General features: G+C 31.6%; 3 protein-coding genes across 5 annotated transcripts; 2 read left to right on the top strand and 1 right to left on the bottom strand.

The window, feature by feature from the left end:
* The first annotated feature begins 457 nt into the window (after nt 1–457).
* LOC100803867 (U-box domain-containing protein 52) lies at nt 458–5,063 on the top strand. Its single transcript, XM_041016080.1, has 10 exons — nt 458–733; nt 1,182–1,281; nt 1,399–1,520; nt 1,860–2,062; nt 2,151–2,220; nt 2,328–2,625; nt 3,017–3,118; nt 3,385–3,813; nt 4,147–4,902; nt 4,998–5,063. The coding sequence occupies exons 1-10, from the start codon at nt 528–530 to the stop codon at nt 5,061–5,063; spliced, it is 2,352 nt and encodes a 783-aa protein (XP_040872014.1). The 5' UTR covers nt 458–527.
* A 3,079-nt stretch (nt 5,064–8,142) lies between these two features.
* LOC100777108 (RNA-binding protein 208) lies at nt 8,143–15,539 on the bottom strand. Its single transcript, XM_014776231.2, has 13 exons — nt 15,379–15,539; nt 15,066–15,210; nt 14,092–14,153; nt 13,725–13,827; nt 12,485–12,561; nt 12,112–12,173; nt 11,907–11,994; nt 11,611–11,686; nt 11,220–11,250; nt 11,002–11,124; nt 10,162–10,247; nt 9,007–9,180; nt 8,143–8,774 (listed from the first exon to the last, which is right to left on the bottom strand). The coding sequence occupies exons 2-13, from the start codon at nt 15,174–15,176 to the stop codon at nt 8,460–8,462; spliced, it is 1,308 nt and encodes a 435-aa protein (XP_014631717.1). The 5' UTR covers nt 15,177–15,210; nt 15,379–15,539; the 3' UTR covers nt 8,143–8,459.
* A 2,602-nt stretch (nt 15,540–18,141) lies between these two features.
* On the top strand, nt 18,142–21,769 carry LOC100777622 (putative UDP-sugar transporter DDB_G0278631-like). Of its 3 annotated transcripts, none has more exons than NM_001254115.3 (8): nt 18,166–18,392; nt 18,521–18,619; nt 18,831–18,936; nt 19,035–19,280; nt 19,601–19,711; nt 19,810–19,968; nt 20,787–20,930; nt 21,155–21,769. In NM_001254115.3, the coding sequence occupies exons 2-8, from the start codon at nt 18,579–18,581 to the stop codon at nt 21,317–21,319; spliced, it is 972 nt and encodes a 323-aa protein (NP_001241044.1). In that variant the 5' UTR covers nt 18,166–18,392; nt 18,521–18,578; the 3' UTR covers nt 21,320–21,769. The 3 variants fall into 3 exon arrangements, with proteins under 3 accessions (XP_014631632.1, NP_001241044.1, NP_001401398.1); NM_001414469.1 differs by having other exon boundaries at nt 18,167–18,392; nt 18,478–18,619; XM_014776146.3 differs by having other exon boundaries at nt 18,142–18,619; nt 21,155–21,537.
* The last annotated feature ends 5,277 nt before the right edge of the window (nt 21,770–27,046 follow it).

Below are 27,046 nucleotides of genomic sequence, written 5' to 3'. Positions count from 1 at the left end.
GGACGAAGTCAAAGATGGCGAGCAAATTTTGGTTATTCTCTCATGGAAGTAAACAAGATTATAGAATAGAACAATCTGTGAGGTTGTTACATTCGGGAAAAAAAGAAGCTTAAAATAGTTAAAAATAAATCCAAAATTGGCTGCTACTTACATACAGGAGATGGTTGGTTGTTTACTATTTTTTTTTTCTTCTCGTTTGAGGTTTTGAACATCAAAAGAAACAGGAACAACAAGCTAACAAAGTATACAAATTAAAGACATGTATCAAGTCTTATGTTGAGGGAGGGACAAAGAACATTCAAAAGTATATCCTATATTTTTCTTAACGAAGGTCTTTGATTCATCAAAGCAACTTGAGGGCGCCACTTAACCAACAACAGATTGGGAAACATAAAAAGGCAAAAAAAAAAGGAACTTTTGATGGTTTCTTTCAAAGGAAGAGAAGATAAGACTTTTTGGTCTTCGGGGTCCCTTTAGTTTGGTTTTTGTTCATAAGATTGCATTGGAACAAAAAGGCAAAGAGAGTAATGTGGTTGCCAAAGCATCACTCAGAGAAGAAGGATGGTGTGAATGGATTAGTCGCAGTGGCAATTGATAAAGAAAAAGGGAGTCAAAATGCACTAAAATGGGCAGTTGACAATCTCCTCACAAAAAGTGCAACTGTAATTCTCATCCATGTCAAGCTTCTTGCACCTATTCTATCTCCATCACCTTCTCTTTTTACCCCAAGTAAGTACCATACCTTATACATAAAGTCATACACTCTTTATGCCATATGAAATTGGCATTAATGATAGCATCAAATATCATGCCTCCTCACAACATTTGTGTATGCTTTTTCCCCCTCTATACCTTTTTAAATAATGTTTTATGGACACTAAATGCTAGTTTACACCACGAGAGAAAGAAACAGAAGAGGGAGGAGAGATAATGTGATAGGTGTGATATGATGTGACAAGAAAATAGAGATGGAGAAAAATGAGAGATGTTGTCCATGTATCATTGCTGTATTGTTTAGGCGATTTTGACAAGAAAAAGGAAAAAAAAAAAAAGTGCTCTCCTTGAGTGATGATACTTGATGATTTCTCATTTCATTGGTTGCGTTGGCAGGGATAAGTGCTCTCCTTGAGTGATGATACTTGATGATTTCTCATTTCATTGGTTGCGTTGGCAGGGATAAGTGCTCTCCTTGGTGATGATACTTCACTGGTATCTAAAGAACCCGAAGGCAATAACAAAAACGTTTTCCTCCCATATCGTGTCTTCTGTACACGGAAAGATGTGAGTTGTTTTTTTCCTTTCAAGACGCACGTTTGTGAAAGTGAAAACAAATATTTTGGCAATGGTTTTCATCTTAGAATTCTTATCATCTCTTTGGTTATGTTTCTTGGACCATAGATACAATGCACGGACGTTCTACTAGAAGATTCAGATATATCAAAAGCACTAATTGAATATGCTTCCCAGGCGGGAATTGAGCATCTGGTTCTTGGCTCTTCAACAAAAACTAGCTTGCTCAAGTATGCAACTCTCTTTCTAAGTCGCATTGTCATCTTGCAAATTTTACATCAAGCTTCTACTCCTCTACCTTCCATTCTGATAAAACAAGCAATAGTCAATATGTAGGTTTAAGGTATGCATAATTTGGAAAATGGTCATTATAAACATAAAGCCTTAAAGTACTAATTAGTTTATCATGTTCCACATGATATGTACAACAGCTCAAAGACTTATCCTGTCATAGCTTATGGTCACTTGCCATTATGAATGTATTATTAAACATAAATAGAAGCCTGAATCTCTGGCTTGGATGTGTCAGTATGTATTCCATTTCTTAAAGAATATATTTTTCTCATCAGAAGATTCAAGGTATCAGATACTCCAGGAGCAGTTTCAAAAGGGGCACCAGATTTCTGTACAGTCTATGTTATTGCAAAAGGAAAGATTCAAACAATGCGATCTGCTTCTCGTCCTGCACCGGCCATTGTCCCTAACCTGCTCAGTCAAGCTAGTGTCAGGAAAGATTCAGACCCAAATGTTCTATTAGCTCAAAGCATAAAAGGTTAGATTCATCCCTTAAAGAATCTCACATCTATATGTATATTCATATTATCAATATGCTGCTAACTTAAAAATGTGGTTTTTATTAGAACAAGAAACACGTCATTCCTTTGATGCTGCACTACCGCGTAGATCGCAGGATGAATCAGAAACATTCAGGTCAGTGACATTACATAATACTTAGCAAATGTCTTGTTAGCACCAACTAGTTCTTTGCATGGCTAAATTTGTTTTAACATCTGAAAACTAAATGCTACTGGAAACAGGTCACCATTCACTAGGAAAGGTTACAGTGGAAGACAATATGGGAACACTCCCAAGCCAGATATGGACATATCTTTTCCAAGTACCGGAAGGAAAAGCATAGAAAACTTTTTCCCTTCATTGAACTCAGATACAGGAATGTCCAACCCTCGACTATCATTGGGCTCAGACATAGATGGAAGCTTCAGCTTTGAGTCAATGCATCATGGAAGGAAGTCTATGGAAACTGGCACTCCTCCTGAATTCTCATCCCTCTCATTTGAGAGTGACAGGCATTCATCTTCTACATCACAAGCCGTGGTAAGGAAAGTTGACAGTCCCTATATGGATCTGTTTGGTTTGAGAAAATATATTTTGTTTTCACAAGTAAATAAAAAATCTCATCTTGTTTTCACTTTGTTTTATAGTGAAAACACAATTTTTGTTTTTATTGTACAAAGCGTTGAAAATGGAAACAAAGTAAAAAATAAGGTTACATATTGTAATTTGTAATTATTTATAAAAACAGCTAAGGTTTGCTCATACAAACATATCCTTCATTTGTATTTTTTGCACTGCCTGTGCACGTGTTAGTAGTTCCTGCACTAATAAGGAGTCCAAGAGAATTACATAATTTAGTAACATTTTCTCAAAAAAATGAAGATTTTCTAGAATTTTATTTTTTAAATTCTTGAAGTTGCTGCAATTATAGGATGACATGGAGGCTGAAATGAGGAGATTGAAGTTGGAACTGAAGCAAACCATGGAATTGTATAACACTGCCTGTAAAGAAGCATTCACAGCACAGCAGAAGGTATGAACTAATATATATCTAGTTTGTGTTTAGAGTTTAATTTCGATGTACTGGTAGTTTAAAGATTTTTACAATGTTAACAATTAGAAATCACTTCATATATGACTTCTTCTAACATAATTATTGTTGAAGTCAACACTTACCATACATGACAATTTATAACCATGTAAAAAATCTTTACATTGTGAGTACATTTTAATTGAATTCTTATGCTTATCTCTAGAAAAGTTCAATAATGTGTGAGACATGGTATGCATGCATGACAGGCAGTGGAACTTAAGAAGTGGAAACTAGAGGAAGAGAGGAGACTGGAAGAGGCAAGGCTTGCTGAGGAAACAGCACTGGCAGTTGCCGAAAAGGAGAGAGCAAAGTCTAAAGCAGCCATTGAGGCTGCTGAAGCTCAAAAGAGGATTGCACAACTGGAAGCACAGAAGAGACTCACTGCAGAAATGAAAGCACTTAGAGAATCAGAAGAGAAAAAAAAAGTGCTTGATGCTTTAGTAAATGTAGATATCAGGTATAGAAGGTACACAATCGAGGAGATTGAAGCTGCAACAGATTTTTTTGCAGAATCCCTGAAAATTGGAGAAGGGGGATATGGTCCAGTTTTTAAGTGCCTTTTGGATCACACACCTGTTGCAGTCAAGGTTCTACGCCCTGATGCACAACAAGGAAGATCACAGTTTCAACGAGAGGTAAGCATAGAAACAAAACACTACATTTAAACACCACAAATTCAACTCAATGAATGGAAATTTTGGTTTTCATAAGAGGTTTTATTTGGTTACAGAAAATGTTCTTTATTTTCATTTTTGTAATGCATCACTTGGTTTTCATTTTCAAAGATTTGTATAGAAAATATATTTAATGAGTTTATTTAAAATGCACTATAGTGTAAAAAAAATTGCACCAACAATCAATCAAAAATCATCCTCTACATGACTTTTAAGACAATTTTTATAAAAGTCGATAAACTTATCATATATGACACGATTTGTGATTAGATGATATTGTAATGCACATCACAGGTTGAGGTGTTGAGCTGCATACGGCATCCAAACATGGTTCTCCTCCTAGGAGCGTGTCCAGAATACGGGTGTCTAGTGTATGAGTACATGGCAAATGGAAGCTTGGACGATTGCCTCTTTCGACAAGGCAGCACTCCCCCACTTCCTTGGCAGCTAAGGTTCAAAATAGCAGCTGAGATAGGGACAGGCTTGCTGTTCCTGCACCAGACAAAACCAGAACCTCTGGTGCACAGAGACTTGAAACCAGGCAACATCTTGCTAAACAGAAACTACGTGGCCAAAATCAGCGACGTAGGTTTGGCGAGGCTAGTTCCACCGTCTGTGGCGGACAGTGTCACGCAATATCACATGACATCCACAGCAGGAACCTTCTGCTACATAGATCCTGAGTACCAGCAGACAGGTATGCTAGGGGTGAAGTCAGACATATACTCCCTTGGGATAATTTTTTTGCAAATTTTGACAGCAAAATCACCAATGGGTTTGACACATCATGTTGAAAGGGCCATAGAGAAAGGCACTTTTGCTGAGATGTTGGATCCATCAGTGGTTGATTGGCCAATGGAGGATGCCATGAAGCTTGCTAAGATGGGACTGCAGTGTGCCGAATTAAGGCGCAAAGACAGACCTGATCTTGGCAAGGTTATCCTACCAGAACTCAACAGGCTAAGAGACCTTGCTGAAGATAATAATCTCATTTCAGTTTTGGATAACTCTATGGATGCCCCTCTTGCGAAACAAGTTTCTGTGCATTTGGTAAGTTTCTATCATGTTGAAAAGTTATTTCTTGTGATGAGCTTGTTATATAATATACTGTTATTAACATGAATATTGTGCATGGCTTTTTTCAGGATGGAGGGGGTCCATCATTTACTCAGTCGAGGGAAATTAGAGCAAACAATTCAGTCAGTTTCTGACTAGTCAAGACAAGATCCAATTGAACCAAACAAGAAAGTATGTTCAATGGATTAAGTGTAAATTACTTAGGTGGATTGATGTTATAGCATGCTTGCATAAAAAAAAAGTGTAGCCTTTTTTGAGCTAGAGTTTCACCGTGCAAAAAAATAGGGCCAATGCCTCCTATTAGGCTAATAGATTATCACAATCTTTAACAAAAAGACAATTCGTGTATAGATGTAACTAAATTGTTTTACTAAATTTATTTTATTCCTCAAACAAAATAAGATAAAAAAGTTATCATGTAACTTAAATATTTGTCTTGTTTTGTTCTTTTTGTATTGTACTTAGTGTATTAAAAACATTATATATTTAAAGAAAATGATACGTCACTCATAACATGAGAAACACTCTCTACGTCTATGTCTAAATTAATTTATTTTAAAGAAAGAATAACTTTTTAAAAATCTTTTAAAACATATATTCTTAAAAATAGAGTGTATTTGATAAAACTAACTTATAAACTAATTAAAAGTCAAAGTTAATTGGAAGTTTATAAGCTATAAATTAGGGATTGAAAGCTTATAAAGTAGTCAATTAGCCAATTGAATTGAAAGTAGGAGTGTGAAAAAAAAAAGTAAATTGATCCAAAACAACCGAACCTAATTATAAAATTCAATCTATTTCAAGGAAAAAAATGAATTGAACTGCTTTATAAAAACGACTCAGTTATCCTAAACATTTCTATCAGACAATTTGGTTCAATTCTTTGAAAAACGAAATCATATGAATATTAAATGGATAACAGAATTTAATTCAATCAAAAACCTAAAAAATGAATTGTTTAAAAAAGAATTTCACTTCTTTATAAAAACATTTCGGTAAACTGAACTGTTTTTATAAATTGGTAGGCTTGTTTTATTTTCTTTCAAAAATTCAAATCTTGGACGGTATAAAATGATATATCTTATGCTCAACTCTCTTTCATGTTTCCGCATCAGGTAAAAACAACAGAGTTCCATTTTCAGCCGATTATAAAATAATCTGTTTGGTTTTTTTATTCAATCATTTTTAACTTATGCAGTAGAAACCTTGGGCGTGTCCTAGATTCCATTCCAGGAGGCAAACAGAGTGTATAATTACTACTTACTTCAAACTCGTACATCTTCATCCAAGACAGCTTCATTATTTAAATGTTAAGGCGATTTCTTGATTTAAATATTAAAAATTAACAGCGCGTATTACATTATATTCAATTATTTATATCTTTCACTTTATATCTTTTTATATACACGCATTTAAAAAAACATGTTAAAAAATTAAAGTGACATTTTTTGTTATCTATTTTATTAAGAAAGTACTTTTTTTTATTAAAATAACATAAACAGACAGGCCTTATATGGCTATGATATTAATCAGTCTCTTTGTAATACAATCAGTTTTGTCAATCTAAGAGGAGAAGCTTAACTTTATACCAGGTGAAAATTAATCAAGACTGGTATTCTAAAATCATGTAATAGTTTCTCAAACGGTAAGACAGCAGGATGCTGTGTTGTTACCTCGTCTCCGCTACTCCCCTAGTTAAAAATATAATTATTTATCAGCTGAATTATAATTTTGTTCTCTTTAATTTTTTAAATTTATGATTTTAATCTCTTTAATTTTTAATTGTAACATTTGTTTCTCTTAATTTTATAAATTTTTTATTTTAATCTCCCTAATAGATTATTAACTAATAATTATGACTATTAGAGATATTAAATTAATTATAAATTAAAATAAAATTATTAATTATTAAAAAAAATTTAATAAAAAATTATTAATCATGTTATTGTTGGTGGAGTCGCATGTGACCGTGAAGATAGAAGAGATGTTTGCAGATAAGAGGAGAAACATAGTGTCATGAAAAATTAAGATTAATAATTTTTTATTCAATTTGTCAATAATTAATGATTTTTGATTAATTTATAAATAACTAAATAACTCAATTAATCATAATTATTTGCTAATAATTTATCAAGAAGATAAAAATCACCCATTTATGATACTAGCGAACCAAATATTATAATTAAAATCCAAGTGGACCACAATCATGATTTTGAAAAACTAGACAAAAAGTGTAATTTAGTCTTATTCATATTGTTAAAAAAATTTACTATTTTTTTTAGAAAAAAAAAATAACTTGGCAATTCAACAAAAAAAAAAACATAACTAGCAACACATAAAAACACCTAAAATCTGTCAAAGATTAATTATTCAATTATATATAATAATTATCTCAAATAATTTTGATGCATCATATAAAGTCAAAGTGAAATAGGTCATGCAAGAATGATAAATCAAGAGACATGAAAGTTTAAGCTATGGGGTGTTCACAGAATTAGATCAAGTTTTTCTAAAATTCTTATCCAATATGATCAAGTTTATTGGGTTAAACCAGATTTATGCGAAAAAAATCTACATATCCGAACCAACTCAATCCAACCATAAATGAATTAGGTCAAGTTACACAAATCGGGTCTCAATATTTTTAACATATTTTATTTTTTTCAAATTAAACTTTTTTTTATAAATATATAAGGACTAAATACACAAAAAAGATCAAATTATGATAATATTTTAATAATAGAATTAATAATTTTAATACTATTAGGATATTCTATTTTATATAAAAAAATATTGTATTAACATCAAAAAATATAAACAAAATCAAAATAAAAATAAGAACATCTTTATAAAGAAAAAAATGAGTAATTTAATTTTATAACTTAATAAATCATATAAGCTAAAAATTAATATGTTTTGTATTTAATAATAAATATAATTATATGATATAAATTGGATCAGATTAAAATAATAAAACTCATTATCCAATCCGGACACTTAATTCTACCAAATATAATTCAGTCAGGTCGGATTCAGTTGACCCGAATCCGTTAACACCCAAGCTAAACGTTTGACAGGAGCCAGAATTAAGACGACGTTTATTTTTCCAAAAAACGACCACTGCTACTGATTACTGATATAACGCAGTAGCGCGTCATGGAGCAGATATTCTGCCTTTCACGGCACGAGCGGAAAACAAGAGGCATAGAATTATTAACATGAACTTGAGTCGATACTTATATAAATATAATACACAACAACATTGATGAAAACTACCCGATCATAAAATTCGCTTCTCTTTCTAGCAAAACATAGAACCTTTTTTCGAGCCATAAAATCCTCGTTAGATCAAACAATACAAAATACAACACGACGACGTAAAAACTAAAATAAATATCAAGCCACAACACCTAAAAAAAAAACCCAGTATGAAAAGGACATGCTGTGGGGAAGCAAAGAGAAATGTGATGCACATCAAAGCCCCCCCCAGAAGATAACAATGCAACTGTGAATCTGCACTGGCCAATGTGTTAACGATAGTACATAAGCTGCTGTCTCGATGAATTACCGGTATATCCATCATACATGGCTTGAGATGCCCCAGAGTTTATGCCCATGGAAGCAGGAGCTAGGCCATGTTGTCCAGTCATTTGCAGAAGAGCTTGACCTGAAAGACCAGATACAGCAGCCTGACTCAAGGCCAGTTGGCGCTGATAAGCCAACAACTCAGCAGGAGAATACCCTTGGTTCATCCCTGCAGTGGGAAGTATTTGATATGGTTGAGCAGGAGGAGGTAGTGGGTTTGAAGCTGTTCCAGGTGGAGTTGGTTTACTACCCCACGAACACTGCACAAATCAAGTAAAATAACTTTTATTCATTGAAATCTTATGAGTAAATACCTCTAGCCTTAAAAAAATAAGCAGTAGTAGCAAGAACATGCATTTAATTGTGTTATGATGCTTAAGTTAGAGGTGCATCACATCCATGGAATTGCATTTAAACTTCAAGTTTCAGAAGCACTTTTAACTTCCCAACAAGGTAAGTGCAAGTATACATGCAAAATGAAAGAATTCTCACCTTCATATTCTTCCCACGTACAAGTCTTCCATTAGCCATCTGAATGGCCAGAGCAGCTTCGTCATGAGTGTTGTATCTGATAAATCCAAAACCCTTATCCCTCTGAACTCGAACCTCCTCAATCACCCCAGCCCCCAGTGCGTGGAACTGACAATGAAGTTCAGCTTGTGTTACCTGTGACCCCAAACCACAAGTAGAGAGAAGACAAGTTACTTATCAAGAAGCATGTGAACTAAACAGATCATAATTTGTCAGAAATTCCAAGACTGAGATTCAGATCAGACCAATATGATGCCATACTGTCACAGATTTGGCACACATTCATCAATAAGTAGATGATAGGAAGGAGCCTTAAAATGCTATGGAAGCCACATACATCAAACACACTGCAAAATGCAGTCCAATACAGCTGCAGTTGCCCACAAATCAGCAGGATGATTTATTTTTTCTTCATCGAGGCCAGGTCCAAAACAAGACTTAAGAGTAAAAGAGATTGAAGTTTGGAAATAAACAATGATAACTGCTCATCAGAAGCGAAGACACTTATTCTTTTGGTTACAGGATCCCAATATCAAATGAAGGGAAAGGGAAGGGTAGGTAAGGGAGAAACTGACACTCAGGTGCCTCCAAAGAAATCTAAGTCATTATTGGCAGGCAGATTCAAAAACACTTTTGAACAGTTAAAGAAATATCATATCACATGACAAATGGGTCAACACCAACAACAAAATTTGCTCAAATTTTGAATACACTAATTTAAGTTCAAGTCAAATATAATGCTTGACAGAGCCAAGGCATGACTGTCCCTAACCAAATGTAACTAGGTAGGTATTCATGCAGTTGGAAATATTGAAATAGAAAACTATTTTACACATGTTATGCAAATTTTCTGGCACTTTAGTTTCATTATTGTTAAGTTGAAAGTAATGTAACAAAACCAGAAATACAAGGATGATTCAGATGTTGAAAAATATGCACACCTCAGTAATTTGTCCAAAATTTATGTTTAAAGCCAATTCTACTAAACCAAATCAATCCCCTAATACTTAAATATTTGTTTTCCATATTTGTGAATAAAGAATGAAATTATAGTTTTGTTCTTACTATGTACAAATAAAAAACACAATATTTCATTCTTGAATACACACAACTTACATCATGAGGAAGGTTGCCAACATAAACTGTGGTGTATGAAGGATTGTTTTCAGGAGCATCCTCATTGTTATTATCTTGACCTCCATCTGTAAAAAAAAAAAAGGGAATTAAAATTATCAGTCAATGTCAGCATTCCTAAAATTTCCAGCCTGTTTACAGAAGCGCATAGGAAACCGAAGCAAATGGAGTTACAGAAGTGCTTAGGAAACAGAAGCAAGCAGAGAAGCAAATGAAGTTACAGAAGTGCATAGGAAACAGAAGAGCACACAAAGTCATAGAGCTTAATGAGATCCCAAATACGAAATTACAGTCACTGTAATCATTAAATTACTCTATAAACAAAAATACAGAAAACTATCCCAAAGAAGTAGTGAACAACACACATTGTCAACAAATATTAGAATATGTAAACACAATACTTATCCCATTCAAACTAAAAAAAGCACCTTAGCTATTCTGTTGTACCCATACCCTCTAAACATGTTATGATAGAAGTATAGAAGTAAATAATACAACAACCACAGTATGCATCAGAACCGGTGTCTAACAAATCAAGCAATTAGAAACCCAGCGCCATTTACTAGAAGGTAAGGCTTGTGTCTGGCAAATCAGAACCACCAATATATGCATGTTATCCTAAATAATAAGTGTGGTTGGTTACTCCATTATACATTTTCAATCGGTATGATATCATTCAACATAATGAATGCCAAATACCAGCCAATAAAATAGCCTGGATCTAGAGAAGAAAACAAATTTAAACTAGAACCTTCATCTATATTTTCATGGTTTAGCAAATATTGGCTCAGGCTCTTAGCTATTTAGAAAGGTACATGATACCTGAAGATCCATTTGTAAGCATAACAGCATTTTGGCTGTCATTGTTCTTCTCTTCATTGGAGCTGCCACCAGCACCCTTAGTTGCCCAGTTGCATCGTATTTGCCTATTTCCCAGCCACTTACCTATATGATGCAGGAAATGCCACAAGTTGGTATGAACAAAAAACATGACACAGAAGCAGGGTACAAATGGCACAAAATTACATAACATGTTTTACCTGTCATATCATTTATGGCACTTTGGGCATCCTGCATATCAATTGTATTAAGGCATATTATTTCATCAATTCAGCACATAATTAGCGTAGCTACACCAATGACCAACCTAGCATCTAACAAAAAAGCAGTAAAAACAATTTGTATAGCATTTGATATGAAAGATTTGTATTGTGGGAATCATTGAGTATTCTGATCCCGTTTAATTTGGAAAAGAAGCAATTCAATGGTTCTTTATAACACTAAATGAATATGTAGTTAACTTATTTTGGGGGGAAATTGCTTTCTTTTTTTGCGGCTTACTAAGAAAGCTTGATTCCCCCCCCCCCCCCTTTCAGGATGGTTCATTGATCCATCTCTTCAGTATGTTCCATAGCACAGAATAAGCAATACCTGATGATCACGGAAAGAAACAAAACCATATCCTTTTGACCGACCAGTTTTGTGATCCCACATAACCCTTGCATCACTGCAAATAATGAGAGAAGTTGAAAAGTAAATTCCTGAAACCAAAACATCTTTCAAGGCTGAGTAACTTGTTGAAAAGTTCCCCCCACATCAACTATCTTCAACTTGTCACCGCTAACAAGGACTACAACAGTCACCATCAAAAAAGAATATATCTTGCGCTGGTGACCAAAAAAATCATGACAAAGAAAAAAAAAACAAAAAAGCAATGAGGAACTCACGAACAACTAGGATAGACTGAGAAGCAAGCAAATAAAGTTGCATCAGTAACCTCTGGACTCAAATCACCGACAAATATATTGAAGTGCCCTGATGATTTTAAACTAAAATTAAAGGAATATACAATTGAAAATAAAAAAGAAAAAGAATGCCCCCAAGAAGCAAAATATTGAAACCAACAATAAATGGACTGTGCTTAAAATTAACCTGTCGTATCCTCCCTACTGCTATTGGCATATGCCCAATTCACCTTAAGTGCTTGACCATAACTGCAAACAGAAATAGAAAATAAAAAATAAAAAAAATCAATGCAAAGTAGCTACATGTGAAGGTAAACTCTCAAAAACTTGTCATGACTCACGATTTGCCTAATTAAAACATACATCTGTAGATCCATTACAATAATATGTACAATGCAAAGTATGTGATAAGTCTATCAGTAAAAAAGAATATAGAAGTGAAAATGATAATTATTCTTCTATCTCCAGAAAATCCAGATGGAAAATGCCTTCCCAGTTCACATCCTACATGCAGATTTACTGAAGAACCTGAATAAACATGTATTGAACAAAATGCTTACAGTTGCCGTCCATGCAATGTCATTATTGCAAGGGCTGCAGATGCTCGATCGTGGTAGTCCACAAAACCATACGAGGACTGTAACAGTAATTTTGCAGTAAGAAAAGGGGCAAAAAAATAAGCAGAAATCAAGTTTATAGTAGATAGCACAGACAGTAGGCAACTAGACATAATAAGGACTGGGAAAAGAATATAGTATGCAGATGCTAAACTAAGGTAGCATTTAATTTTTTACTCAAAAGTTACTTTAGAATTAAAGTTATAAATATGAGCTTTAAATTTAAAGTTGAAGTTAAATTGTTTGGTAATTCTATCTTTTAAGCTTAAATTACTTTAGTTCAAATTTGCTCGGTAGTATGTTATTGGATCTTGGGATTTGAAATAAAGAAGGAAAAGTAGAAATAGAAGACAAAAGCTCCTAAAACTAGTGTTTTTAAAATAAATAAAAAAATTGTGTGTTTTCTCTATTAAATAAGATACTTTTGAAAAACTCCTTTAGAAAAAAAAAACTGTTTGGCCTAGCTTCTCCTTTTAAAGAGAAGAGTAACCCAAAATAAGTTGGACCAAAAACTACATAAAAGCCACAATCAGAGAAATTTCACTGTGCACCCCCCACAGCAGAACTGACTGGCATCTATTGACAAAAAAACACACAGGCAGGATCTATAGCAATCTATCTTAGCTGATGCATTTACTCTCTCACACAAAAGCTCTCAGCTTTCACCATAAACAATTACAAGTTAGAGAAGTCATTTACTCTTCCAAGATTGGTAAGAAATTATGATAGGCAAGATGTCAAAATTTAAGGCGTCACCAAGATGGTATTACCACCCCATTCCTCACAGCAAGAGGATTCTAAAGAAGGGAGACGATGAAAACTCTAATTCTCTGTTAGTAAAGGCCGCCATATCATTCAAACAAATTTTGTACTGATATGCACCTTCTCAGAATATGGTGCATATCAACTCAGAACTCCTTGAAAACATATCACTTTTGTAGATTGATCAAAGACTCCTAAAAGAGTTCCCTGAGAAATTCAGAGTAAAGTAGCTCTAAAATCTAAATTCTAATGCAAACCAGATTTTAAAAAAAAAATACTCATCAGTAAGAAAAAATAACAGAATTGTTTTAGTTTTAAGACAAGGCCTGTTAAAAGAGGCCATTTATGAACAAAGTAATAATAATAGTAACAGCATTAATGATCATCAACAAAGAACATATAGTTGAATACTGAATCAAACCTTTTCTTTTCTTATGAGCTTGCAGCCAGCAAGAGGACCAGCACTCTGAAAAACTTCTGCAAGAAGTTTATCGGTGACATTTACATGAATATTTCCTACATAACTGAAAGAACATAGCTTCAGATCAATAAGGTGTCAAAGAGGAAAGCTATACGACTTCTAGTACAGATTTAATACCACATTGAACTTCAGTAGCATCAAACTTATCTCTCAGAAATTCAGATTAGTTAAAAACACCATTGTGCAAAAGAAATTTGTATCAAAAGTTGTTAGGAATTAGGTTAAAATGGAAAGCTTTCATACTTGGGCACAAACATGAAACTAGGGACAAACAACATCTAAAATCCGAAAGAAATCCAACACTCACACACTACGGCATGCAGACGTATCAAAACCAGGAGGCAAATTTCCACTTGGAACAGGCTCCATCTGCACAATTTTAAAAACAACAAAGAATAAACAAAATGGAGAAAAGGAAAGAAGTTCCAAGCAACTATAGAAAGAAACCTTAAATAGAATCAGAGAGAAAAGAATTTATAATATTTAGAGACAGTATAAAACTGAGCTATTTCTCGTAATCAACCAATTGCATAAAACAATTTTAGTGCATATCATCATCAAAAACAATTTTTTAACAGTTCAACCATTAAATGAGACAACCATCCTATGCGTTATGGGTCCACAAGTTAAAAATTCTTGGCATATCTTCGTAGACTTTGACTGATTAAAGACATTTTGGCAATCATTATACTGGCGCACATTAATGACCTAAAAGTTCGGAACCAAAAATAATTGCAAATCACAAATACATACATATAATACACTAGTACATATAATACACTAGTCAGTAACAGAAGCAACAATTATATCAAATTGACAATTCACGAGACCTTAAATGACAACAATAAACCGCAGCAGAAGCAATTTCATTGATGGAAAAAGAAAACTAGATGGATATGCACCAAATAAAGTTGATACAAACAACACGATAATCATAAATTATTCATGTAAGAGAGTAAGGAAACAGTAACACTATAGATATAAAATGTATTGATCTTTCAAAAAAAAGATATCAAATGTATTGTACGAGGATTTGAATTGTGAAATGGCCTCAAATAAACTTATTGAGAAATCGGAAACAAATAAAAAAAAACGACACGGATACCCTAATTACGCGAATTGCATGTTTTGTTTTCATTGAGAAGCCCTATTTTCTTCTTATAAGGAAATGGAACAACGCAACGCAAATGCAATTGGTCGCCGATGCACAAATTCGAAAGGGAAATGCAGCGTCGAAAGCGTTAATTGAAAAAAAAGGGAATGAATTTGAGGTTGATTAACCTGAGACATAGCAGCGGCGAGCATGCCAGGGTGGTACATCTGCTGCTGTTGAAGCAAAGCTTGCTGCATGAGGGCTTGTTGTTGTTGCTGCAACTTAAGCCTCTGTTGCATATTCCTCTCTTAATCCCGCGATTCAGAGAGATTCCTGATATAACAAAAAAAAAAAATAATTATCGCGATTATTTCGTAATTGAAACAAATCGAGCGAGAAAATAATTATAATAATGATGATGATAATGGTGAAATCGGTGATTGAAATCTGGAGCGCATGCGAAATAGATTGAAAAGGGGAATGGATTTGATTTTTGCAGACCGTGTTCGGAGACAGAAGAAGACGAGACAAGGCGGTGAATGACGAATGCTGTGTTGTGTTTGGTTTTGGTTTTGGATTTTGCAGTCTCGAACGATTCTCAATCAATCCTCCCACCTCATTCTGCCAATCTCATGCCCTTCCACTGTGTTTTATTTAACCCGGATCGCGTCACCAAATCGGGTAAACCCGTTTTACTTTTACCGGCTCTTTATCACACCTAACGGTACTGGTATGTATCATGAAACTAAATTAATGATGATGTCATCATACATCATGTATGGCACTGTCATGCACCATCAACAAAAGATGACATCATATGTCATGCAAGTATAATAACATTAACAAAATCACCACTAATGTAACACTAATTTATATGAAATATTTTTCCTATTTAGTTAAATGAAATAACAAGTTTAAGTTAACTAAATATATTTTCTTATTACTTATAAGTCAAACATATCCATCAAGACCGATGTGGATTGCGTCTTATCAAAATCAAAGATTTAATCATGTGCTGAAATATAAATAATAATTTGAGCAAATAACATTGATACTCTCTAAAATTTTGTCCATTTACACAAAATATCTCTATTTTTTTATCTTTACCGTGGCCTTTCTTACATGAATACACTGTAATATTTATAAAACCTTAAGGGAGATGTATAACATAAAAAGGAGTGTCGATGTAATAGTATTTGTAAACAAGTGAGGAAGGTTTGTATAGGGAGAAAAAAAAATTGAGTATACTTATGTGTAATTTGACATAACCTCAGAGAGTATCGATATAATTTGCTCAAATATTTTAAAAACATATGCTCAAAACGTAATCGTCTTTTTACTAAACAAACCATTACATATATTAGTATACTGTGAATTTGACAAATGTTAGTCAAATATATTTTATTATTGTTTTGAAGTGGACACTTAGAAGTTAGAAAGGTCTAGTCCTAAGTAGGGTGACAAAAAAAATGGAACCGAATCCAACCATTCTAAAACCAAACCAAATAAAGTCATAAAAGACCAAATTGTTTGAGAAAAAATTGAACCAAACTATTTTTGTAAAATGTTTTGGTTAATTGGTTCAAACTAAATTATTCTTATGAAGTGGTTTGGTTTAATTTATTGAAAGAAAAAACAAACAAACCATGCTTGGGGTGTAAAAAGAAAATCGAAATGAAACATGCAAAATTAATCATTTAAGAAAAAACAAAACTGGACAATTTTTGTAAAACAATTTGGTTCGAATTAAAAAAACTAAACGTGGATAATTCTACTCCTTATGTTAAGACTACAAATTATAAACATGCTATTTCAACATATATATACTTAACATGACCACAAGATAATCACACCCAAACACCTTAAATATTTTAAGTTTTTAAAAATAGACTAAAGAAACATTGACTCTATCATAACTTATCTGCTTAACAAATCTTTCCATTTAAACATGTAACCAAAACTAGTCTAATCACATTCAGGAGGTAATTAATGTCTTCTTGAGAATGTTTAAACACTCTACTTATCACATTATTTATCACTCCATACCATCTAATAGTAACAACAATAATTTCCAAGGTTATTATTGGTGTTTCACGCTACTTTAGTAGGCTTCTCCATGAATGCCTTAAACCTTTATTCAATAAATTTTTGACCTTTTTTCTTTGTATTATTTGTAAATTTTTAGTATAATAGTAGCAATTAGCATAAATTCAATCTCTTTTACCTTCAACTATCGAGATTCCTCTCATTTCTAGACCTCACAATTTCATTTATCACAACTATGCTTAGTTATAGACTTATCGTTAAAACTTAAAAGTAATAGAGAAACCATAGTAGTTCAAATATTAATTTGTCATTTGAGTCATCTTGTTTAAATTTTCGTGATTAATATGTATAATTTTCTAATATTTTATTCATATTTAATATCTTAACTTTTAAAATTATGAGAATAAAGTTGTTTTAATAATTTTTTATTTTATTTTTAAAATCTTCAAGCTCTCTGATCATCACAATAAACTGTCATAAAAGAATGTATAAATAGACTTACTTTGTTAATTTTTCTATAAATGAATATGTTAAAACATACCTACTTATTTTTTTTTAATTTGAATACATTAACAAATTAGATCCTAAATGCATATTAAAATAATTCTGAGTTACTGTATAATTCATTAATGTATTAAACTAAAAAAACGCATCTTAACAAATATACATATGCGTCTGTTTTAAAATAATTTTTTAAATAGATTTTAAAATAATTTACCTTCAAAAAATAAATTTTAAAATGTTAATTGAAACAAAATATATGTAGTAAGATATTGCATTTTAATCATATTTTATCCAATTCATAAGACATGGATGGAAGATGAAGTTCATTAAATATGTAATCATGAGTTGAGTGACTCATTTAATAATAAAAAAAAGCATTTCTTAAAAGAAGAATTTTAATATAGGGTGTCTTTGACTGTTTTTATTTTTGAAAACTCTTTTCATTTTTTAAAATATTATAATTCTAAAAATATGTTTAGTTTTCAACTGAAAACGAGAATGTATTATTTACTGGTTATTTTCTGTTTTCATTTTCACTGAAAATATTTTTAAAAATCTAACTAAACATATTTTTATCACTATTTTCTATTTTTAATAAAAATGAAAACAAGAAACCAAACAATTCCTAGAAAAATTAGTTCATAATTTCCACTTAGGAATATCCTAATGTGAATATGAAGTTATATTTTGATTGGATGTTATTGGTTGGGGATTGGAGCGAAAAAGGCGGCAAATGGTAATGAGGTTGGTGCGTGCGAAGTGAGTGACGCGAGTCTCCATCGTGCTCGGATTTTAGGGAACTTCCAACTTGGGGAGTGAGATGCCGATACCAAGCCAGCTGTTTCACTCTTTTCTCTCTTTCCCTTTCTATTATCTCTCCAACTTCACTCCTTTTATTCCCTTATCACTTCTTAGTTCTTTCCTTATCCTTTCGCTATCCAGACATGTAATCTCTCCTTTACCAAGTAAATCCATCCTTCTTCCATTCATTTCTCATCCCTTTGTTCTACATTTAATCACCTCATTTACTAATTTTTCTTTCTTTCTTAGACCTTTGCTCGATCTGATTTTGAAAGCTTGACTTTGGGTTTAGGTTTTGTTTTACTATTTGATCGGATCGGATCGGATCTTGCTTTCGCCATTAATTACTCATGGAGATCCGTGCCGATGCAGATACCAGCTCCTTTTCAAGGTTTTTCATATGCTTCTCTCTTTACTTGCTTTTCACTTAATCCGATTTTTTCATTCTCAATATCTCTAGTCGTAGTGAACCGTGAACGTGTCTGTTACAAACAGAAATAATATTTATTGTTCAACATTCAATCGCTAGAAATTACGAATTATTAATTCAAGGCTAGCTAAGCTATGAATATGATGACCGTGATTATTCTGTTTTCGCATAGTTTGTTCGCAGCTGTGTCATATGGATTTACATCAATGGCCATGGTTTTTATCAACAAGGCTGTTCTTATGCAGTATGCATATTCAATGACTCTCCTCACTCTGCAGGTATTGTTGCCAATCAAAGAATACACATAACCTCGCCCCTTTGGTTATTCTGATTATTGTTTATGGATGTTAAGTAACGGCATCTGTCTTTTTTTTAGCAATTGGTTACCACCTTGCTTATTCACTTTGGTAGAAAGACGGGATACACGAAAGCAAGAGAACTGGATATGACAACGGCCAAGCGACTGCTCCCGCTCTCTATTTTCTATAATGCCAATGTTGCTTTTGCTTTGGCAAGTTTGAAAGGAGTCAATATCCCTATGTATATTGCAATCAAGAGGCTTACGCCACTTGCTGTACTCGTTGCTGGGTGTTTCTCTGGAAAAGGAAAACCTACAACTCAGGTACAGGCTGTTATAATTTTCTTATTCAGTTATTTTTATCGTTAATGTCAAGTTTTTGTTTATTCTATCACCTTATCAAGATAGTTTATGTAAGGTGCACAGCGATCAAATGGGGTTCTTAGAAAAGAATTTGTAGCATTTAAAGAGGGAGAAAAGCCACTGGTAACAGAATTTAAATGATAATTGAAATAGTTGTTGCCTTTTGCATAGGAGTCATTTGATTAGCCTGGGGTGCTAATTATAATGATTGGTAGCATTTTATTCTTTTCCTTTCTGGAGCTGAGACATCTTTATATACATAATTTTCTTTCAAATTTCAGGTGGCTCTTTCAGTGATATTGACTGCTGCTGGAGTTCTCATTGCTGCCCTTGGAGATTTTTCCTTTGACCTTTTTGGGTATAGCATGGCCTTTGTTTCTGTTTTTTTCCAGGTGATATGCTGATATATCATAGTTCTTAATCTTATAATGGAGTAATGGACACAGTAATTGTGCATGGTTTGCTCATAGTGCTGCTTACTCATACGCAGACCATGTACCTTGTGCTGGTGGAAAAATCTGGTGCTGAGGATGGGCTTTCATCCTTGGAAATCATGTTCTATAACAGCTTTTTATCTCTTCCATTTTTGATGTTTCTCATCGTAGCCACTGGGGAATTCCCAAATTCTTTATCCGTATTATTTGCAAAGGTCAGAATCTTAACCTGGTTCTTGGTATTGGAATGGATTCATGATTACACTACCATGAATTGGATTTTTGGACATTTTAAATCTTTTGTCCTTTTATATACTCTTATCAAATAAATTCAATTGTCTCAAGGAACTGCTAAAAGCCTCAGTGATAGTGTAGTTAATCCCAAACAGCAAATATGTTAGTTATGTACTCATTCATTTCCTTATGATTGTTATTCTCTTCTTCTAACTGATATTGTCTGCTAAGTAGTTTTGTGCAAATTTTCTATGTATTGGTCCATTGTAAAATATTAATCAGAATCTAGCAGATTCATTTCTTGCAAAACAATCATGACCTGGGGGATTTGTAGATAACTTTGAGATTGTTAGGATTGGGCATGTAACAAAAAATCAAGGAAAAAGAGCGTGGGGGTTGTACTTGTGAGGCTGAGATCACTTGATGTGTGGTAGAAAAGAAGACAAGGCAGCAGCTTTTGATTTTGGCATGATCTGGGTCTGTTTCACATTCATAAAACACTTGTCCTTTCATAATATACCAGATGCAATTATAAATTAAATTAATAGATTACTTGATTCAGTTTCTTTAATTCTCCTAAATTAAAGTGCTGGCAAAGTGTATTTCTTAGCGATCATTTTGTGAGAATAATTCAAGGATCATAAAACTTCCTTGTGATGGTTGACAACTGGAGCCAAAGCTTGCAACATATTTCGGAAAAGCTAAAAATTTGCATGTATTTGATGATATGGCATAGCTGGGTCATATTTTATTTAGTGATAAATTGATGTCGAAGCTAATATTTTGCTTTCCTTTACAGAGTTATTCTTTCTCATTTTTGGTGATCCTGATTCTTTCATTGGTGATGGGCATCATTCTCAACTTCACCATGTTCTTGTGTACAATTGTTAATTCAGCCTTAACTACAACTATTGTTGGCGTTCTCAAAGGGGTTGTTTCCACGGTAAGCTAGGAGTGATCCTGTGTTTGCCATAGAAAATTTGTCAGAGCATAAAAACTTGAATTTGAAATTGTTGTCCTGGCCCGGAATATTCATAGTCATACATATCTATGCATCTTGTCTTAGTACTTACTAGTTAGTAATTTATTTGACTTGCATGCCCTTTATGTTCATTTATATCTAGTTTTAACTGCAAGCATTAAATCTGTTGCTTGTTGTTTCTTCAGACCTTTGGTTTCTTCTTACTGGGTGGTGTTCAAGTCCATGCTTTGAATGTGAGTGGATTGGTTATCAATACAGCTGGTGGTGTGTGGTATTCATATGCTAAATATCACCAGAGAAAAAGTAAGGCGGTGAAGCTAGTACCAGATGTGGAGGCTCATCGTAAATAGAAGTGGCATCGATAAGTTGTGGTGAAAACTAACGGTTTCATGAATGTTTCTTTACTTTGATTTACTACGATTGTAAACACTGGTAGTTTAGTTTTTTTGGTTTTCTTTTCCTTATAATTTTATAGTAATTGCAGGCTCACATAGTCTGAGTCTAAGATGTAGTAATACTGACATGATATTCGGAATTGAGTAAAATAATTGAACTCTTGTGATTCCAATGCGTACCAGAATATTGTAGGGTGTCTTTTTTATTTTATGCACTGTTCTCTCAACACAGAAATTGAGGTCAACTATGCTGGGCCTTGTATTTGTGGTATAATGTACATGCGTGTCCTGGCTTGCTTCTTCGATTCAATTTTGACTATTATCAGTAATTGTTTTGGTCTGTATTCTTTAATGACGTTTAAATGTCTATCTATAAGCACTTCAAACAGGAAACTTTCTTTCATTGAATTATACTGTGCTTTCACTATTTATGTTTAAGGAGAAATTTCTATAATTCGATTATATTTTTAATATTATTTAAAATTTTATATATTTCCTTTAATTATAATAAACATAAAAATTCTGACAACTAAATTTTATATATTGCATAATTACAAAACCACATTCCAACTTTCCTACCATTTTACTTTTTTACTTGATTTTAATTCTAATTTTCTAATTGATGTAATGTATTCTACCAAACTATTGGAGATATTATTTACAATGTGTCTTTCTATTAAAATACTTGAAGCTCCTTTTAATTATAAAAAAAATGTTTAAATAAAATAAATTTTTCGTACAAATTAAGCAAATAAAAAAGTTAAATTTTACAAGTATTAAGAACCCCTTCTGTAAAATAAAAAAAAAAAAAAAACTAATATTAAGAACCATTCTGTATAAAAAAAAAGTATTAAGAACCCAAAACATTTGTAAAATAGAGAAAATGAATACATACCAAATAAAAAACATTTAAAGAGAAGAAATAGTGCCTGATACAGTTAACTGATAAAATTACATCATGAATAGAATACTTTATTAATTACATACAATCTGTCAAAAAAATTAATTACATACAATTTGACTGTGCAAAAAGCATAATTATGACAAAAAAAAAAGGAACTTCGTCCATTACTTTGCTAACTAACATTTGATTTGATAGGAGGTGAAATTGAGAGAGAAAAAATAGAAAAAATATTAATCTAAGTGACTTATTAGTGAAATTTTGTATTGTTTGGATTGGTGGACTTAAGACGAAATGCTATAAAGTGATTTATTTTCATTTGTCTGGTTATATAAAAGTAGAGAGAAAAAAATGAAAAATATTATTAAAGGGCAGTTTGATCAATATAATGAAATTTGATTTTAAACCAAATAAATTTTGAATTTTAAATGTAATTTTAATTTAATAATGTAAGGAACATACAAAATAATTAATAGATATTTAGTTATCTTATATTTAATTAATTTTTTTATATTAAAATATCTTAAAATAACTATTTAAAAAATTAATTATTTCAAACAAATTATTTTCATATATGCCCAGCATTCTCCTTAGCACTTTGTCCATGTCCATCTGATAGAAACAAATTATTTTTTTAGTATAATTATGGGTGTCAAACATTTTCTGCTTATATTTTTTTTTATAATGATTGCATTAAGATTTAAACTTAGGGTCTTATGCATATTATTTTACATCTTCCACCATTAGGCTGACCTTAATGGTTTTCTGTCCATGTTATAGAAGTAAAACGAGTATATGAAAGTAAAAATTTAGTAACAAGCACAACAATTTGGCACGGTAAATAAATTTGAACCCATGAATACCTCTTTAACTTTGATCTAATTTTAACAAGAAAAACCTACTTAGGATTAGGGTTGGATTTTCCTAACTAAAAAAAGTGGGGTCAAAATTGAGTACGTAACTCCCTGCCTTGCCTCTGAACCCCCACCCCGTTGCACTTGTTGATACATTTTTTTATATTTTTATAATTATTAAAAATATTAATTAATTAATTAATTTAAAAAATAAATTTAAAATTTTGTTTGACTTAAAATATAATTTAATTATGAAATTTTATATTTAAATAATAAATTTAAAATTATATATTTGACTAAACAATACGTTGCAATTATGTTAAAATGTCAAATACAATTAAATTTTCCTGTACATCACAATTAAAATTGATGGTGCTGTTTAACTTAAAGTTTCACATAGCTAATCCGAGTAATCCTTTAACGCGTATATTTATTATGTAGTTTATTGAGATAAATCTCTAATTAACACTTGTATGAGTTGTATCCAAAATTTGGATTTTTTTTCTAAAGTCATTGTACACGGTAGTCATGAATTTTTTTCCAAGGCCTTTGACGGTTTATTATTATTATTTCCTAAAAAAATTTAAAAAATAAAATATAGGATTGTATAATCTAAATTTATGATTCTCACACATTTTTATAATAAGAACTATTTTGATTACATATGTTCTCTACACGAACTGTGATGTGACCATTTAGAAAATGTATATTTAATTATTTTTTAATTCTAACTATTTAAATCAGAATTAATAACCCATTTGCATTGTTCTCATTTTTATAACAGTAAGTGTTGTCATATGATTAATTCCTTATAAGTTTAGTATTTATGGACTTACCAAGAGTGTTAATAATACGTTTTTAAGAATTTTTTTATATATTATTTTTTATTGGTTAAAATTTATGTAAATTTCGCTAGTTTAAAAATAAAACTCATTAAATAAAAAATGGGGTTCACCCACATAAATTTCACCTAATAAATATGTCTGAAAAAAGTATAAGAAAATAATATGAGAAAATTAAAAGGATTATATATTGGTAGAATAAAAAATTTATATAATCATTCAATCATAATATATTAATATATTGTGTATAATAAATTTGTTGACTAATAAAATAATTATCTTGAAATAATTTAAATGATAATTTATTATTGAATGACGGTCAGTATATTAAACTCAAATAATATTATCATTTTTTTAATACATTCTCATAAGATTTTTTCTTCTTAAAAAAAAAAAAGCAACCAAACTGATTATTAATTATAGAAATTGGGTCTTGCCAGGTTAAAAGTATTGCAAATTTTCAATGCAGGTTAAAATTAACGTGTAAATTAAGTGGAGATGGGTTAATTAAGGCTAAAATTAAAACATATATCGTCCATCATTACCTTCTTTTTTCATATATTCTCATTTACATGCTCATGGACCATGAGATATAATTAAGGTTGGTACAATGATGAAAGAAGAAAAAAAATAAAAATTTAAATATCTTACTAACAAAAAATAAACAATACTAAAAACGGCGGATAAAAAAAAAAAAAAAAACCTTCTCCTACACCACCACACTCCTAATGTAGATTGCAATAATGTGAGAGACATGTGGCATTAATTGAACCAAACCCAATTAGTGTGCACAGCCTAATAATGTTGTCATTGACACCTTCGTTAATCGTTATTCGTTAACAAACTTGAATTATACATCGTTGGTCATCCTCCATATGATTTTTATTTTGAAAATACAGTTAAGATATTAAGATAAGAATAATAAAATGCAAGGTAAGGTAAGGGAAGTACTGGGACACACATCTGGTGATGTCCATAAGGCCATGAAGCACAAAATGTAGCGAAGAAAGAATACAAGATATTACATACAATTAAGGTTTTGTTGTGCCATCTTTGCCATCTACCTCGTGCACTGTCTGTGGTTCTCTTGAAAACTAAGGCTGCTGGGTACGTGATGTGTTTCTAAAATTTTATAATTTTTATTAATGTTCTACTGATTAAATTATAAATGAACCTTTTCATTCTCCAAATGATCTTTTAGGATATTAGACACAAAAAAGGCAGAATAGTGTAAATTTTAATTCAGCTGCCCCCATCTCTACATGCTAGACTAGAGGCTAGATTTTACATACTAGATTCTTTGCGTCAGTGCCTTTTCGCCCCAAAATATAAACAAGAAAACTGAACAAAAGTATAGAACCTGTTTTTGTTAATCACCAGATGGGGAAAAACAAGTGTATTTTCAAAATTTTAAAAAATAAAATAAGTGTCTATTAGTGTTATAAAAATCAAACTGATTATCGATCCAGTCAAAATAATAAATTAATAGATAACATAATATATATATATATATATATATATATATATATATATATATATATATATATATATATTTGTGTCATAACTTTATTAGTAAAAAGTTGATTTACTAAATAATGTTTAGGTCTTTGATTCAATTCTTGGTATGTTGTTTTGGTTGTATTTTCATTAAAACTTGTCATTTTTTTTTAAAAAAAGAAATAGTTCAACCGAATCGATTCAATCACAAAATGAATGAGTTTAAACTAGGTCAATGTCATATTCAATCTAATGAGCGGCTTGGACTCATTATACTTTTAGTTCCCAGTCCAACTATCAGGTCCAAGCTGATTTTTACAACTACTAGAAGTATTGTTAGTGAATGAGAAGAATTCTATATAAAAAATAATTATCTTACAGATTTTCCTCTTGCCTTAAGATAATTAAGAATTTCATATCTATACGTCTCCTTAAACCCTTTACTAGTTTGAATTGAATCACTGAACTCATTAATGAAGTCTTTTTTTCTTTTCTTTCTTTTTTAACGTATATATAAAACTCGAATCTAGCTTAACTTTAAGGGAAGTTATGCTTCTTAATTACGAATAAGGTCGTAGGATAAGAATTATATATTTTTTATTTGTAGGAATAAAGATAAGTACCAGGGCAGGAAATTTATTTAATTGTTGAGGGTTAAAAGTAAACTATCATTGATTAATATTGCTTAGCAATTATTACTAATTTATCGTTCTTAACTCTGGAGAGTGTTGTTTACCTTTCATTTGTTTTTTTTTTATTATTTACAAAAAAAAACCTGTTCATCTGCTCATTTCTACTTTTGTAAGTTCTTAGAAAATTTATATTTTAATTTTCTTGTAGTCTTCATAATTTTAAAAGTGATCTTTTTAATTTTATAGTTTTACGATTTTTACTTTTTTAGTCTTTATAATTTTTAAATTATAGAAACTAAAAAAAGAATTAAAATGTAAATTATAAAGATTAAAAAAATAATTTTAAACTATAAGGACAACTAAAAGAGAATTAAAATGTAAATTATAAGAACTAAAAATATCACATTTAAATTATAGGGACTAAAAAGGTAACAATGATGAAACTAGACTAATTTAATCTATAATAAATAAAAATTTTCAACTCCACTGAATCAGGAACTGATTAATTTATTAAGATGTCAACAAGTTGATATTTAAATACCTTGCAAATTAGCTTAACTTCAAATCCCAAGAATGTCCTTTAAAGATTTCTACTCCTTAATGTATGATTTTTGGGTTATAGTTTCTTGTGTATAATTAAGTATATATATATATATAAACCCACGCACGCATATAATTGATGCGAGAGAGAAAGGTAGGAAATTAGGCCAGTGCCACACACACATGGGCTATACTGAGATAGAAGGCAGAAACACACAGTGCACGAGTATCAGTTTACAGATAGAAATTAGAATTTGAATGGCCAAACAATAACAGCTTCTACCTCTCTGTTTCTCTCACTCACACTTGAAATTTGAAACCCAGCTAAGATTATAGACTATCAGGGCCAATCTTGTATCACATGTCATGCAAGTAAGCCAGATAGATCTACTAAAGTTTTCATGAGACTCCTGTTA

Source organism: Glycine max, chromosome 6 (genome assembly GCF_000004515.6).
Source record: "Glycine max cultivar Williams 82 chromosome 6, Glycine_max_v4.0, whole genome shotgun sequence".
Lineage (NCBI taxonomy): Eukaryota > Viridiplantae > Streptophyta > Magnoliopsida > Fabales > Fabaceae > Glycine > Glycine max.
Note: the sequence above shows the minus strand (reverse complement) of the source record. Positions and strands in the feature narration are given on the sequence as shown.